This window comes from Lepidochelys kempii, chromosome 1 (assembly GCF_965140265.1).
Source record: "Lepidochelys kempii isolate rLepKem1 chromosome 1, rLepKem1.hap2, whole genome shotgun sequence".
NCBI classification, from domain to species: domain Eukaryota; kingdom Metazoa; phylum Chordata; order Testudines; family Cheloniidae; genus Lepidochelys; species Lepidochelys kempii.
In genome coordinates this window covers 322,018,954-322,036,820 of record NC_133256.1, presented here as the reverse complement: position 1 = coordinate 322,036,820, position 17,867 = coordinate 322,018,954, and the positions used below count along the sequence as shown (strand labels likewise).

Here is a 17,867-nt window from a genome sequence, read left to right as displayed (position 1 = left end):
TTCTGAGGAAGGCTGCTATTACAGAAAGGCATTTTATAAAAAGCTCTGGGTTTAGCAGAAAGGCCAAGGGGGAGAACTTAGTATTGGAAATGGTCCTGCCCGAGGGCAAAAGAAAGGTATTTCCTGTGAGAAGATTGAATAAAAATATGGAAGTAATCATGCTTGAGATCAAGAGCATCAAACCAATCCTGAGCAGAAAGAAAGGGGAAAATTGAACTGAGTCAATATCCCGAAGCAGAACTTTCTGGTGTGTTTGTTTAATTAGATCTAGATTCATATCTAGAATTTGTTTAAAATATCGTGTGTGTGTGTGTGTGTGTGTTTAAAGAGGAAATATCTATAATAAAAACCTTGATTCCTGAGGTTTTCCAGAACCTCCTCTATTGCTCCCTCTAATAGAAGAGAATGGATTTCTGATCTCAGAAATGTCTCATTAGAGAGGTCCCTAAAAAGGAACAGGAGGGTGCTATGGAGAGATGGTCTTGAATTGGATGGTGTAGCCCTCTTTAATAATGTCCCAAACCCATCTGTCTGTAGTGATGTTTTAACATTTGGTGTAAAAATGAGACAGAAAGCTACAGAAGAACTGTGTAAGATTGGTTTTCAGCTCTCAGCTGTAATGTCAAACCTGAGGTCTAACAGAAGTTAAAGAAGTAGTGGTAGTAGAAAAGTTCTTTGATCTCATCTTGGATTTAGAGGATCTTTTTCTTAATTGGGACTGAGAAGGAGGAGGATGCTGTTGTTGCTACTAGTCTTGTCTTTAAGAGTAGTAAGAAGAAGATGAACAGGGTATATAACATTGTCTCCAGTATCTAAACAAGATGCAGAAATCCTCCTGAAAGACTGCAAGAGTCCTAGAGATCCTTGATTTAGATCTCATTTTTCTAACGCTTCATCTGTTTTAGAACTGGACGGATTGTTTCCCTCAAATGGGAGATCCTTGATCTTTGATTTAGTAACAAGGGGAGAGAAAAAGATCAGAATCAAGTTAGCCTATGAAGAAATATAGAAGAGGCTATGATCTTGAAGAAGCATCTGAAATGTCAAAGGAGCCTCTAAGGACATTTTTGGCCCACATTTTCATAACGGCGTTAGCTAACTTTCAATCTTCCTCCAGAATATTCTTTGTAAAGAATGAAATTTTGTCCCATAGGTGAAATTGATACTGGTAATGATTGCTTGATGGTTAGCAATCCTCATAATCAAGGAAGACTAAGAAAACAGTTTCCTTCCCAAAGAATCTAATCTTTTCCCTTCTCTATCATTAGGAGTGGAGTGTAAGTACCCAGCTTTTGACCTCTGTGCTGTTGCTGCCACGACTAGGGAGTTAGGAGCAGGAAGCATAAAAGCATGAAAAACACTCATACGGGATTTGATATAGCCTCTCTTCTTGGAAATAGGTTGGCAAGATGAGAGTTTTTTCTATATTGATTTTGCTGGTTGCAAGCGACCTTCCAAGACTGGTAAAGAAACCTTGTTGGTAGGGGTACTACCAAATATATCAAAGACTGTGTGAGGAGCTTCATCTGTGACAGATGTGAAGTTTATGTAGTAACCATTCAGCTAATAAGCTCATGACATTGAATAGTGTTTTTCCAAGAGAGACTAAGCTGATGCAACACCCACATTTCATCAGGCGAGGAAACACCTGGTAATTATTGTTCAAGTTGCTGAGTTCAAGTTGTTGAGAAGGGGAATCTCATTCCTGCTCTTCTTCATAAAGAGCGTCAGGGACAATGGTAGAGCCGTAGTTCTTATCACTGGATCTGCAGGGTTAGGCTCTGAACATCCCAGCTCCACAGGAGTAGTTCTGTCTCAACATGGATCCAAAGACTAAGATATGAAGGGAGGTTGATTGAGCCAGGATATCCAAGGTGGCATATGCCAATCCTGCCAACTCTTCAATTCTAGCATGGTGTCATAGTACTGAGGATAGGGGACCTGCTGATAATCCAGATGAGAAATGCAATTTTTGGATAAGACAGGAAAGGGTTGTGGATCCACAAATACCACCAGATCCAGATCTTCCTCTGAATGGTGTTCTGATCCTGGATCTAACAAGGAGCTGATAGAAGAAACAATTGAAGTTGGAAGTTGAAGTAGATATATGGGAGATATTGTCTACCTCTGCAACCCAATAAGAATCTTAGCTGGCAGAGTTAGTATTTCTGCAGATTCTTGCACTACAGTGCCTCTTCATGCACTCTGCCTCTTGTCTGGAGGAAAGGAGTCTGAAAAATGCTTTTTCACACTTAGTTTTCCAGATCTCAGCGTGGAACCGAAAAAATCTATGGGGCCAGGTGGATCAGAGTATACCTGTGCTGTAATGACTATAGATGGAACTGAGAAAGATGAAGTATTTGGATCAGATGATTTTCCAGAACCATAATGTTGTACAATACGATGATACAGAGAGGCCTTAAGGTACAGATCTCTGGCAAGTTTCAGATCCATAAATTCCCAATCTGAAGATGAATCTCTTGACTGAGGAGTTTTCTCCTGCAGTGAAAGATGCTTTGTCTTGGTCTTCTTTTTCCTCTGAACCAAGGGTCCCAGATCCGCAGAGGCCCCAGTCACAGATTACCCATTGCCCATAACTCTTTTGGTGAAGGGCTGACCTCTTCTCAATATGAGGTTCAGAAGTTTAGCTACTGAACACTCAGTCATCTTGGAACTGGAGCTTGGTGGAGAGGCTGACTAAGTCAATAACAATGCCTTCTGGAACCAGAAGCACCTGGTGCCAATTCAAGACCCTTAATCATTTTGTCAGACATTGGAGACCCACAATCCAGGAACGTTAGCCATTAAAACTTCTTCAAGCAAAAGGCCTTGAAGCTTATTTTGTCCGCCTTTCCCAGCATGAGGAGAACAAGTGCCACAGATGGTACAGTGTGAAGGAGAATGGCCCTTGCCTAAATATTTCAAGCACAGGGTGTGAGTGTCAAATGCAAGACATGGCGTGCACCTCTTGAGTCTGTGCTTCTTGTTCTTCACATCAACCACTATTCTTGGCACTGATTCTAATGAAGAATAACAGTAAAATTAACTGTTAGACTAATCCAGTCGCTAACTACTAAGCACAACAAGGCACTTATCTAAAATGCTTTGGATCCATGGAATTCAGAGAAGGTTCTCATCTATCAGATCAGCAGTTGGAAGGACTGAGGGGGCCTTTTATGGCCACACCCTCAGAATATGCTGGAATGCTGAGGGGAGGGCGAGGCAGGGGCATGCAAGTGCTAACGCTCTAACAGGCACAGCTTACAGGAGGCTCCACTATTCAACCGCACCAGTCAGCTCATATCCCAAAAGGGGGAATATGCAGAGGACACTCAAAGAAGAATCTCCTACTCGTGCACTTCCACTAGTGCTAGCAATGCTGGGAGCAAGAGTCAGCTGGCTGGAAGTGTTATGTCATTCTAACCATCTCAGGACAGGAGGTACACCGAGGGTAGTGCAAAAGGCAGGACACGGGCACATTTGTGATCTCCCATTGGATCTTTTAAAAGTCTTTTGCTGGTGTTTGAAACCAGTACTTTCGCAGCTCAGCGGGTGGCCAGCAGCTGAAAATAACAAGAGAGAGAATTCTTGCTCTCAGCTAATGACTTCTGGCAGCTTAAATTCCAGCCCTATTTCTGTGGAAACTGAGGTTGGCTCTGAGAAAGCCAGGTAAGGGACAGCCAGTATTTCCTTAATAGATATGTCACAGGCCAGAAAAAATCCATGCTGTTCTGTATTCTTTGACTTTGTGTTAGGCTCTGTGAGGAATCTTAAAGAATGCACGGAGGTAATTTCATAGTGAAACTAACTTTTTAAGCAAACATTGTGAAATTCCCTGATATCTAATGCTACTGTTACCATGTTATTAGTCTCTAGGATACTGATTCAGCTTTTAGAGTCAAGAAATGTGGGGAGGGGGTGGAGGATGGAGGGGAAAATCTATTTTGTCTGGGCTTGTTTTCACCTTTGTTGTCATATTGGAGGTATTCTCTCTTGTGGTCATGCCCTCTTTCCAGGGAAGAAGAGGGAGTAGAATAGAATGGACGAGAAGAGATGTAATGTCCATAAAGTCCATAAAGCAGTGTAGTAAAATCTGTCTTCCTTTGCCCTGTGGTGCAGTTTTTATAACCACAGGCTTCAGTAACCAGGGCAACTGTCTTGTGGACACTTTATTATGCTCTTGGGGCCAAATTATGTCCTCTGATATGCCGGTGCCCAAGCAGGGAAGGGAAGACAGGTGCAGGAGCCTCCTCCTATGCACAAGCAGTGAGGCAAAATGACTTGGTGGTGTGCAAGATGACACTAGAAGATACGAGTCACATGCCTGATGGGCGTACAAGAAAGGTGGTATGACCAGTCCCCCTGCTGGCTAGTGTGTGTGCTGCCCTCAGGAGCAAATACTAGCTGGCAGCAGTTAAGGAGCACATGTTGAGAGCAGAAGTAACATGCTCCTGTCTGTGTGTTGCACTGGCTCACTGTTCCAATGCATTTCTTCCAACGGCAGCTTCAGATCTGCCTTCCCATCACCAACCTTTCCACCAGGATTCTTCATTCTATCAAGTCAGGATTCAGTGTGAGATTTTCAAAGGCACAAAGGGCAGCGAGATGCTGGTTTCCCATCTTTCACTAAGCCCTTAAGCTAAATAGGGTTTGTAATGAAGTTCTTTGGGGACAAGCTTCTCCCCCATCTGCCTATCTCTGTGGGTCCGATCACCTCTGTGTGTAAGCACTGTAAGGCCACAAGGCACCAGCAGAGACACTCCATGGCTGCAACTGGAACTCTGAGACTACAGTGCAACGTATAGCCCCTCTGCTTCACCTCCTTGACCATTAGCCACACACCCTGTGTCTTCTGCACCTCATCCTCAAACTGCCCTGAATGGGGGGACGGCGACTGCTCCTATGGAACATGGTCCCCAGTGCGCCGGAGGTACTGAATCCCCTGGTGCAGCCCTTATGGATGGACCCCAGTGTAGCCAAGCCACAGCTGTTCTGCTGCCTTTGAGGCCATCTATGACCTTGCCACCTGATTAGGCCACTGAAAGCATATCTATGACAGCCTATAAGAAAGGGGATTTGTTCTCAGCGGATTGCTTGCTTTGCCTTTCTTTTTGCCTAGAGTAGAATTAAATATTAATTTTGCTTTTTGTCTGTAACTCGTGTTTATCTCTTATGCACAAAATATTTATAACCAGCAGCACTTGGATAAATAAATACCCCTGCCCTAGCTGCACTGATGAGGAAAATGGAGATGAAGCCAAGTGGTGGAGCTTTGGTAAGGACAGGGCCCCTAGTGAAAGCAGCGAGCCCTTGGAGTTTGATCATAACATGTGTAGGTAGAGGGTTAAAATGGTGCAGTTCCAAAACGTCACTTGTATCTGAATCTAATCCGTTTGAAATGAACTTTGGGGGCAGTGAAGAGAATGGAAAGGGAGTGCCTGATTGAAAAGCAAATCCTTCTCCCATCCCTAATGAGCTGTTTCTTTTCCTGCACACTATTTTGCAAGGAATTTAGCTAGTTGGTTGGTTTACAGGAAATAGCATGCCAGTGGCACAATAACAGCTGAGTTACAGTAATTACTGAAGGTATTACACACATGTGTCACAGCTTGTATAACAATAAAAATTCTCCACTCTATTACTGCCTCTTCCTTCCCTCGGGGGAGGGATAGCTCAGTGGTTTGAGCATTGGCCTGCTAAACTCAGGGTTGTAATTCAATCCTTAAGGGGGCCATTTAGGGATTGGGGCAAAAAAATTGGGGCTTGGTCCTGCTTTGAGCAGGGGGTTGGACTAGATGACCTCCTGAGGTCCCTTCCAACCCTGATATTCTATTATTCTGATTGTTAAATTCTACTGAGAGAACTGGTGTTTAAGGTAAGTCGTAGGATGGTTCCATCATGGTTACATATGCTTTAAAATAAACATTCTGTATTTCTCTGCAAAATCCCACTATAGAATAGGTTCAGCTCTTAGTTCACTGAACAGTTATATAACACACACCATTCCTATCAGGACAAACAGCTAATTTTCAACCAGACTGTATAGCAAAAGAAAGCAATAAACTAAAGTGCTCAAACTGATCAGATGAACCAATTAGTGATTATACAACCAGACACAATATTCATGTTATTACTGCCTGATAAATTTACAACTAATTAGGCTAAAAGTATGTTGCATAACAATATAACATGAAACCCATTGGAAAACATACCAGAAAATTATTATTTAGCAAATGAAACACAATATTGAAATCAAACAGCCATCAGGTGAGTGAGGACCACAAATTTGTTGTAATTATCTGAGGTCAAGCAACCAGTGGCTAGATGACAAGCGTTAGAAGAGCACATTTAGATAGCTCCCACTTTTGCTTCAGCAGAATAAATTGCTGGTCAATATCTCAGTTTAAATCGACAGCTAGTGTGTGTAAAACTTGATTATACATACTACTTTTCACAGATGTATCATTGATGGGGCCCTCAGTTGATCTTACAGGTCCTTCAGCAAGGAGATGGTGGCTGAAAAGTATTCAGGTGATAAACGTTCTTATTTCTGTAGTGGATGATTTTCCAGTTTTATCACATGACATTTTTGAAGTCCATGATGTCTAAGGCCATTAGGGTCTTTAGAGTCTTCTGAGTGCTTGGAATCTGCTTCATTCTCTGGGATATGCAGCATATCTTTTCTTTTTATAAATAATATAATTATATATTCATTTATAAATAAATAATCTCTCTGGTCCTCTTTAAATTCACTGCATGGACTTTGAACTCAGTGTTATCAACTGACTAGCTCAGAGTGTGCAGCATTCACTTTGCCACCTTGCCCAAAGAGGGGGTGTCTGATGAGCTGGATTCAATTTTTGACAGATTTGTGGACTGTGGAAGCTGGTGAAACTTCCATGTAATTTAGCCACTCTGTGACTAACCAAGGCCATTAACTGCTGTTTCTAAGTCAAGAACTTTTATCCCACTCAGATTTTTATAGTTACCTCCTACAGATCTTTACTAAAAAAAGAAATTCAGGCAACTATCAGGTATCAAGAGTAATTTTATATGGCTAATTAGAGTTTGAGCGTTTTAGAGCAATCTTCTGTGGTACATCCATGTAATTACAACACTGCAACAGCCCTTTGGGGGTAGCCCTTTGAGCAGTGGTCTCCAAACTTTTTTGATCGCGCACCCCTATCAGTAAAAATTTTTTGAGCATGCACCCCTAATATATGTATATTTATTTCTGTATAAATTATATACATGTATTACTGTACAAATATATTGTGTAAATTATAAAACATACACAAAAAATAGACTTTAAAAATGATGAGATAAAGATGAAAAACAATATTTTTAAAATAATTTTTTATTTTATTTACTGACGGTACAAAAAACCTTTTTGCTCTCACTAACAAAATTTATTATTAATAATAATATTTTTAGTGAGAGCAATTTAATTGAAAATGCTTTATTATTTTTGAAAATCTTGGTTTAACACTTTGTGATACAGCGAGCGCTCAGGGTGGGGTGCAGGGTCTGGGAGGGAGTTAGGGTGCCTGAGGGTGCTCAGGGTGGGGTGCAGGGTCTGGGAGGGAGTTAGGGTGCCGGAGGGCGCTCAGGGTGGGGGTGCGGGAAGAGGCTCAGGGCTGGGGCAGGCAGGAGGTGCAGAGCGTGTACCTGGGGCAGCTCCTGTTTGGTGCAGGGGGTCTGCAGGGGGCTCTGCGCAGCGCAGCACCACCCCATGGCCGCGATTCTGGGAGCTGCCCCCCACACGGCAGGCAGGGCCACCCAGAACGCAGGGGCTGAAGGGCCCTGGGCTAAGGGGACCCCGGGGCCCTGGCCTGCAGCTCTAAAGCCCCTTTTGGAATGCGGCCCTGCGAGCACAGGCCGGAGGACTCTGGAGGAGCAGTGGCAGCCGCGTAGCCAGCGGCCGAAGAGAAGCGGCTCTTTCCGCTTCTCTTCTCTCCGGCTGCTGGCTGCGCTGCTGCCCCTGCTCCTCCACAGGCCAGAGGACTCAGGGCTGTGCCTTCCCCCCTTCCTGTGGTGCCCCCCAATCCATCATCTTGCGCCCCCCTCCCCCCTTTGGAGACCACTGCCTTTGAGGATGCTGAAAATGAGAGAAGTTAGAGGAAGAGCTCAGAAAACAACACTAACCTCTACATTTTAAAAGAACTGCACAAGGCCTGAGCCACACAATTGCCACTAGAATTGAAGGGAGTTACCCAACTAAAGTTCATTCTCAGGGAGGAGACTGTTGTTTTCCTGTTTTAAAAGTGTAGCAGCGAGAAACTAAAGGAGAGACAGTGAGCGCCACAGAACGTAAGGGCGGGGGTGATTATGAGACAGAAAGCAGGCAGAGAATTCCATGCCTGATTTGTTCCTGTGCATCTGGCAGGCCACCCAGTGACTCCCATTACGATCCTTATGTAAGCTCTTAGCATGCTCAGCTCTTCTGAGTTCATCCATTTTCTCTCTGTGCATCAGTTTCCTGAGTTGTAAAATGGGACACTGTTTATAAAAGTTTATAAATGTTTATTAAGTAATTTGATTCTCAGGCTGAGGTGCTAGGGAGACTAGAGAGGCTACCAAAATAAAGAACTCAATAATAGTGGGGGATTTCAATTATCCCCATATTGACTGGGTACACGTCCCCTCAGGATGAAATACAGAGACAAAATTTCTCGATACTTTAAATGACTGCTTCTTAGAGCAGCTGGTACAGGAACCCACAAGGGAAGAGGCAACTCTCGATCTAGTCCTGAGTGGAGCGCTGGATCTGGTCCAAGAGGTAACTATAACCGGACCGCTTGGAAATAGTGACCATAATATAATAACATTTAACATTCCTGTGGTGGGAAGAACACCTCAACAGCCCAACTCTGTGGCATTTAATTTCAGAAAGGGGAACTATGCAAAAATGAGGTGGTTAGTTAAACAGAAATTAAAAGGTACAATGATTAGAGTGAGATCCCTGCAAGCTGCATGGACACTTTTCCAAGACACCATAATAGAGGCCCAACTTAAATGTATACCCCAAATTAAAAAACACAGTAAAAGAACTAAAAAAGAGCCACCGTGGCTTAACAACCATGTAAAAGAAGCAGTGAGAGATAAAAAGGCATTTTTAAAAAAGTGGAAGTCAAATCCTAGTGAGGTAAATAGAAAGGAGCATAAACACTGCCAAATTAAGTGTAAAAATATAATAAGAAAACCCAAAAAGGAGTTTGAAGAAGAGCTAGCCAAAAACTAAAAAGGTAATAACAAAATGTTTTTTAAGTACATCAGAAGCAGGAAGCCTGCTAAACCACCAGTGGGGCCCCGGACGATCGAGATACAAAAGGAGCACTTAAGGACTATAAAGTCATTATGGAGAAACTAAATGAATTCTTTGCTTCAGTCTTCATGGCTGAGGATGTTAGGGAGATTCCCAAACCTGAGCCGTCCTTTGTAGGTGACAAATCTGAGGAATTGTCACAGATTGAAGTGTCATGAGAGGAGGTTTTGGAATTAATTGAGAAACTTAACAGTAACAGGTCACTGGGACCAGATGGCATTCACCCAAGAGTTCTGAAAGAACTCAAATGTGAAATTATGGAACTATTAACTATGGTTTGTAATCTGTCCTTTAAATCAGCTTCTGTACCCAATGACTGGAAGATAGCTAATGTAATGCCAATATTTAAAAAGGGCTCCAGAGGTGATCCCGGCAATTACAGACCAGTAAGTCTAACATCAGTACCGGGCAAATTAGTTGAAACAATAGTAAAAAATAAAATTGTTAGACGCATAAGAAGAACACAGATTGTTGCGCAAAAGTCAACATGGTTTCTGTAAAGAGAAATCATGTCTTACTAATCTATTAGAGTTCTTTGAGGGGGTCAACAAACATGTGGACAAGGAGGATCCAGTGGACATAATGTACTTAGATTTCCAGAAAGCCTTTGACAAGGTCCCTCACCAAAGGCTCCTACATAAATTAAGTTGTCATGGGAGAAGAGGGAATATCCTTTCATGGACTGAGAACTGGTTAAAAGACCAGGAACAAAGGGTAGGAATAAATGGTAAATTTTCAGAATGGAGAGGGGTAACTAGTGGTGTTCCCCAAGGGTCAGTCCTAGGACCAATCCTATTCATAAATGACCTGGAGAAAGGGGTAAACAGTGAGGTGGCAAAGTTTGCAGATGACACTGAGCTGCTCAAGATAGTTAAGACCAAAGCAGACTGTGAGGTACTTCAAAAAGATCTCACAAAACTAAGTGATTGGGCAACAAAATGACTAATAAAATTTAATCTGGATAAATGTAAAGTAACGCACACTGGAAAAAAATAACCTCAACTATACATACAATATGATGCGGGCTTATTTAGCTACAATTAATCAGGAAAGAGATCTTGGAGCCACCGTGGATAGTTCTCTGAAGATGTCCACACAGTGTGCAGTGGCAGTCAAAAAAGCAAACAGGATGTTAGGAATCATTAAAAAGGGATAGAGAATAAGACGGAGAATATCTTATTGCCATTTATATAAATCCATGGTACACCCACATCTTGAATACTGTGATCTCCTCATCTCAAAAAAGATATACCGGCATTAGAAAAGGTTCAGAGAACGGCAACTAAAATGATTAGGGGATTGGAATGGGTCCCATATGAGAAGAGATTAAAGAAGCTAGGACGTTTCAGTTTGGAAAAGAGGAGATTAAGGGGGGATATGATAGAGGTTTATAAAATCATGAGTAGTGTGGAGAAAGTGAATAAGGAAAAGTTATTTACTTGTTCCCATAATATAAGAACTAGGGCCCACCAAATGAAATGAATGGGCAGCAGGTTTAAAACAAATGAAATTCTTCTTCACACAGTGCATAGTCAACCTGTGGAACTCCTTGCCTGAGGAGGTTGTGAAGGCTAGGACTATAACAGGGTTTACAAGAGAACTGGATAAATTCATGGAGGTTAAGTCCATTAATGGCTATTAGCCAGGGTGGGTAAGGAATGGTGTCCCTCGCTTCTGTTTGTCAGAGGGTGTAGACGGATGGCAGGAGAGAGATCACTTGATCATTACCTGTCAGGTTCACTCCGTCTGGGGCACCTGGCATTGACCACTGTCGGGTCACTGGGCTGGATGGATCTTTGGTCTGACCCAGTATGGCCATTCTTATGTTCTTATGACATACATACTCCCAAGGAACCTCTTTGTTTCAACAGAGGCTATTTTCTGTATTCACCTGAATCTCCTTCTGACGTACATCTAGCAGTAGTGAAATCGCTACATTAACGCTAGTTTTTGTCAGACTTGGAAAATTCACAGTGATACTACTGTAACATCCATAGGGATCATTGTTCCTCCCTGCTCTTAACTATTATGGACTGTGTTTAGGAGGAACTGTAATAGAGATAATAAGAACCCACTTTTCCACTTTCCCAGTGTGGCAGCCTTCCATTCGATTTCCCCTCTAACTACCCTATATCTTTACAGCTTCTAAATTTCTGATATTTTCTTTCCTTTGTTTCCCTCCTCACGCATCATTTCCCCTTTCTGTTTCTAGGAGAGTCACTGTTTTTATGTAAAGCAATTTATGTTCCTCTGTATGCAAGATAAATTTTATTTAAGTTTTGTGTATCCTAAATATATATCAAAACTATCACAAAATCCAGGACTGCAAAATTACATCTCTGCTTCTGCTCCATCTGTACTAGGTGTAATATGTCAGTTGCTTTATCAGGATGCTGCACGGGGATCCATTAGAGTCCACAGCACAATTAGAAGTAATTTGTTTTTCCAGTTGCCCTATTTTTATCCCTCCTTTTAGAACGTTCTGTTGATTTGAATTAAGCTCATCTCATGTTCCAGCCTGGCCAACCTGGGGAACTAATTGTTTTAAAAGTGAACCTTGCTTGCAAGGTGGGTTTTTTTCAAAATCACTCAGCTTTAATTCCAAATTCCCCCAGGGATGCTGTGGCAACATACAGCCTTGTCTTAGAGTAAACCTGACGTTTACAGGCTAAAGAGAATAGTTACCTAACTGAGAACAACTGAAACTAAACAAACAAGCAAGGGCAGGTAGGTGTCACACAGCCTAGCAAGGACTGGAGCCAAAGAGACAGTGCAATTTGCTTTGGGCCAGAATCTGGCCATTCTGAAATGAGTGCCCAGGGGAAGGAGGAGTGTACGGAATCATCCCTCCCACCTTGTGTGTTGTTCAGTTGGTAGCCAGAATCCTGATTCTCAGTGCTAAAGGTGGCCCTTTTGCCTGGCTGGCCACATGCTCCACAATTAAAAGCCATAGCAGTTACCTGTCCTCCATGTGCTCCCTCGTGAGCTCACAGGCATTTTGTCAGCCTCGGTTTTCTGCAGGCAGAGAGTACCTCAGGAACTGACCCTCTAAAACAACCTCTCTATTCAGCTGTGGCTTATACATACTGCTTCATTCTGGCTCTCTGTATTTAATTGACTCTAGACTATGGTATGTATATTCGGGCAACTTCAGTTTCAAGCATTGCTTTCTCATATTATTCTCTCAGTTGAGAAGATCACTTATGAAGAAATGTTTAATCTTTATGCATAGCAATAACATATTAACAGTGGTGAGGTTCCATTACCTAAGGATCATATGCAGTCTCTCAATGTATTCCATGCTGGTATTTTCTGTCACCAATGCTCAAGTGTTGTTCCTTCTCACTTCTGCTGCTGTGCATAATTACAGAACCATGAAGATCTGAGGGGCACAGGGCAGGAGTACTGGCTACATCCATACTAGAGCATCAAAGCTGACAGTTAACTGATAGTCATAAAGACCCAGTACATCTTCTATTTTCATGGAGCGGAATTACCTTTCCAGCAAGGATGATTTGGAATTTGACTGGGATAACGAAAGTGTATGGAGGTTAATCTCATGGAGCCAAATCCTGTAAACGTGGAGTAAAGATTTTCGGATTTGGCCTACAGAAAAGAACAGTGTATATGCCCCAAACCTTTGGCTTCTTTCTGGAACCCAAACACCATCATTGCTATGCATTAGTTTTAAACAGCAAGAGCGACTTATATACAGACAGAAATTAACACATCATCCCATGTTGCTTGAGAATTTTTGTATTCAATTTCCTCAATCATTTTTTAAACTGGCTTATAATTTATTCTATTATGTAGGGAAAAAATCAAATAACTGAAAAGTCATTGGCTGGCAATTCAACATTGTGACTCAACCCTGTAAATAGTCAATTGTCGGTAACTGAATTTCAAAGGAGAGTCTGATCCAGGTGACGTGTACAAATGATGGAAATTTCAGAGAGCTCAGAATAAACACCAACCTTTTGATGAGCTAGTTGAGCAGGATGTGGTAGGAGAAACCATCTAATTCTGGTTCACATTGTCACATTGCTATAGTAATTAAACATTTGCCTTTTACTCACCAACAGGTTTGATAATTGGCAATGAATGTGCAAAACCCAGGGATTGTATTGAACCACTACGTAACAATACACGTCGGGCTTCTCTACACTACTGCTTAAACAGATTAATTTACGTCGCTCAGGGGTGTGAAAAAGCCATTCCCCTGAGTGACATAAGTTAGACCAACTTAAAGCAGTGTCCACACTGCGCTATGTCGGCAGGCGTCACTCTCCTGCTGACATAGCTTGCGCCTCTTGCTGAGGAGGAGTAATTTTGCAATGGGAGAGCGCTCTCCTGTCGGCATAGTGCATCTGCACCAGATGCGCTACATTGGCACAGCTGCATCGATACAGCTGCACTGATGTAACATAGTAATGAAGACAAGTCCTTAGACTATTAGTCTTATAATTATTTCTCTTTCAAAGGTCCCATTCAGGACAGGGGTTCATTATGCTAGGTGGTCTTCAAACATATAGGTAAAGACAATGCCTGATAAGAAGAGCTTTCAGTGTCACTCAAAACAAGGCACAATGTGTGCAACCTACATTAGAAGGGAAACATTAGTGGTAATGAGAATATTCGTTTACATAGGCTGGCTTTGTGTATGACTTCATTTCAATTAAAAAATATATATATAAAAATTTCAGATGTGAAGGTGTCTTCAGCCTACATCCCCAAACTCTGCCCACAGCACTGGAGTAGCTAGAAGTTTCTGCCAAAATGCTTGATAGTGACATTGTTTGTCATTATTCTGCAAACTTAAGCTTATCGTCAAATGAGACCAAATGCTGATCCCCCCCTCCCCCCCGAAAAAAGCCTGAGTAAATGGGCTATGTGAAGTGAACGTAACGGGCTTGGTGCAGAGCAGCTGCATGTCCACTCCGTTGCGAACACTAGACCTTGAAGGCCTTTAGTGGCAGCTGGGAGAGATGAGATTTGTCCATCCAGGTAGTGGCTGCTCTCCGGACACATCTCCCTGGCTCTGCTCCTCTACACTGGATCTGCCATGCCGCGACATTCCTCCTTGCAGAGACCCTCTGCTGCTACCTGCTCCCCTAGCTCCCTACCATGGTTGTAGAACAGTAGTTCTGTGGCGTTTAGAGCTCTGTGTTTCTGTGTGGGGAGGTCAGCAGGGCTCTACAGGAGAGCTGCTTGAAAAAAGGTAAGTATATATTTTTTAAAAGTAGAAAGAAACTAACTGTTTGTTTGGTTTTTTTTGTTCATGTTGTTCTGTGAAATTGTTGGGGGTTTTTTAAATAGGAAAACATTTAGTTTCAGTGACATCCCCCCATTTTCTAATCTATTTCCACTGAAAAAAAGTAAAAAATAGGTGAGTGATTTTATTTCCCATTGAAACAGAACATTCTCCACCCCCCCCCCATTGAAATTTTTATTGAATAATGAAAAATTATGATCAAAACAATTTTTGTTGAGGGCATTTTTGTTGAGGTTGAAAACAATTTGAATGGACCCCCTCTAGTCTCCAGTGGGTAAGGGGCTGCACAGAGGCTCAAATAGGATTGGAGAATTAGTGAGTACCATCCCCCATACAAAAATGCCCTGGTGCACCAGCGGAGCAAATGTATATAATCTGCCCCAATATTTGTTGCTGTATCATTCTTGGAAAAATGAAGCGAAATAATTTAATTGCAGAATTTTACAGCAAGTATTTTCTCATAGCACACTTTGCTAGTTGAGTAAAATAGCACAACAAAGATTGTGAGCCATTCCTTTTCCCCTGTTTTAACGAGTGTGTGGAAGCTATGGTGATAAACATGTATTCTTCTTAGAATTACGTTATATTTCTGTCTCCAGGGTTTTCTGTTCGTCTATTAGAATGTATTAATTCCTGGTTTAGGCCATTGGACGCCCACATTTTCCTTCCTATTGGTCTCTGGGATTTCAGCTGTCTCGTTATGGGTATGACAGCCTTGATGTGGTAAAGAAAACAGTTGATCGCATGCAGCAGTATGGTATTCCATATGTAAGTATGACTTTTTCAAAGTGCAGTTTAATTATTTAATTACCTTCTCAAAATGAAATGAGTAAAAAAATAATAATAGAAGGGAACAATTGCCCTGTGAATTGTACAGTATGAGAGTATTAATAATTCTGTGTAATGATTTGGCAAATAGTATCCCAGGAGTTCACAAATTTAAATGATTTTTTAAAACCCAGTTCTGCTCTCAATTACATAATGGTCAATCTGGAGTATCTGTGATGAACTCAATGGAGTTATACATTGGATTTACTGTGGAGGAAGTGAGAGCAGAATTTAGCTGCCTTATTCTTAAAGTTAATCAGAAATCTCCTTTTTTTGATATATCCAATAGTTTAAATTACATTTGATGGCAGATTAATTACTTTTTGAGGCTTCTTAAATAAAGTAGCATAAATTCTGATTTCGTTAACAACATACTAAAATAATTTCATGTTCAAAACTGTCAGGATGTCCAGTATGGTGATATCGACTACATGGAGCGTCGTTTGGACTTCACCTATGATAAAGAAAACTATGCAGGTCTGCCAGAGTACATTCAACAGCTGAAAAAAGATGGAATGCACTATGTCATTATTCTGGTAAAACTAACAACATCACTAATTTTCTCTCAATTTATGTTACGTATTTACGTAGTACCAGTCACTGAAATATCTAGGCACCAAAGTATCTATGCTATTGAAATGGGTACTCCATCTTTTTCTCTTGCAATATCATTCATCTGTCTAGTAAATCAAAAGAAATTCTTTACACACTTCTCATTGTAATGCTGTTTTGCTTTTATCAGGTACTTCTGTAGCAATACTCTTCGTATGCCACAACACTGATTTTTCTCTCACACTTTTCCAAGAAGTTTCTATGAAAATTATGGACTCAAATTGAGAGGGAACTGGTTGAAGGCATTTCCCTTTCTGAAAATAAACTAATTTTCTTAATATGCACAAAACTATTCACAAACTTTTTTAGGAAACTAGAAACCACACTTCATTTTCCCAGTAGCTTTTTGTTAATATTCATATAAGAAAGTTTGCATGAAAATTTGTGGAAAACAAATTTTGAGCCTGTAGTCAAAAAATATGTAATAATGACCAAACTGATTTCATTTTGTGCAGAGATGGAAGTAGAATTTATTTCTAATAAAAATTATTTATTTGCAGTAGATCAGCACACACTTGTAGTGAAATTACTAACTTTTTGGGACAATAATTATAGTGAATGTGACGGTAGGTGGTAGAAAATTGGAGGCCAGTAAACTATTTTTTTAAAAGTCCTTGATAGATGTATGAAAAATTACTCTACAGATCTTAACAGCAATGCAGCACTATACTGACGGTGTTACCCCAAGCTAGAACCCTGCCACTGCCACTGACCTCACATTTCTCAGTTACAGACAGCCGAAGTCCCTGACCAGAACTCTGCCAAACCGCTGTATAAACCAGACAAGAATCTGGCCACCCACTTTGTGACTGGGACTATGCACACATGCTGTACACAATATCGTTGTGTGAACTAGATAAAAATTCATTTTAAATGTTATCCTCATCTACAAATCTTACAATAATCTTATTTTTTTTCAGTATTGATGTTTTGGGAAAAGTGTGAAAGGAAATATTTTGAAATGTATCTTCTTAATCCTGTTGGCCATCCTCTTCAAAACCTCCACAAACTGCTCCCACCAATTTATAGATTCACTCATTCTATGACCAGAAGGGACCAAAGGGATCATGTAGTCTGACTTTCTGTACAATACAGGCCATGGAACTTCCTCCAGATAATTGCTAGAGCATATATTTTGGAAAAATATCCAGTTTGGATTTAAAAAAAATGTTAATGATGGAGAGTCCACCACGACATTTGGCTGATTATTCCAAAGATTAATTAGGCTCACCGTTAAAAATGTACACCTTATTTCCAGTCTGAAATTGTCTTGCTTCAACTTCAAGCTAGGATCATGTGATACCTTTTTCTGCTTGAGCCCATTATTGAATATTTGTTCCCCAGGTAGATACTTGTAAACTGTAATCAAGTCACTCCTTAACCTTCTGTTTGTTAAGATAAATAGATTGAACTCCTTGAATCTGCCACTACAATGCAGGTTTTCTAATCCTTTAATCATTCTCATGGCTCTTCTCTGAACCCTCTCCATTTTTGATGTAGAGTGCCACTCCCCCTCCCCTTTTCCCCCAACTGATCCTTCCTAAATAGATTATAACAATTGATTTTAACATCCCAGTAGTGCAAATCATCCTACCATGTTTCAGGTTTCTCAGCTGTGTGCTGAGTGCTCATATCTTCTCTCTTTTTACCCTGCCCTTTTGCTATTAGTTTAACTGCCTCCAGCCTGTCCCCAAAGATATTGGTGCCCCTTCTACTGAGGTGGAGGCCTCCTCTCCCCACAGAACGTGGACCAATGTTCCACAATACCAAAACCCTCTATCCTACACCATTTACCTAGCCAGTGAGTCACTTCCAGAATCTTCTGCCTTC

The 17,867-nt window shown here is 41.3% G+C and overlaps 1 protein-coding gene across 1 annotated transcript in view; it reads left to right on the top strand.

Moving 5' to 3' along the window:
- Nucleotides 1–17,867, top strand: part of LOC140910706 (sucrase-isomaltase, intestinal-like) — a 98,657-nt gene that overhangs the window by 23,997 nt on the left and 56,793 nt on the right. The window contains exons 6-7 of the mRNA XM_073342416.1: nucleotides 15,240–15,365; nucleotides 15,830–15,961. Coding sequence (XP_073198517.1) covers nucleotides 15,240–15,365; nucleotides 15,830–15,961 — 258 coding nt within the window. The remainder of the gene's footprint in view (nucleotides 1–15,239; nucleotides 15,366–15,829; nucleotides 15,962–17,867) is intronic.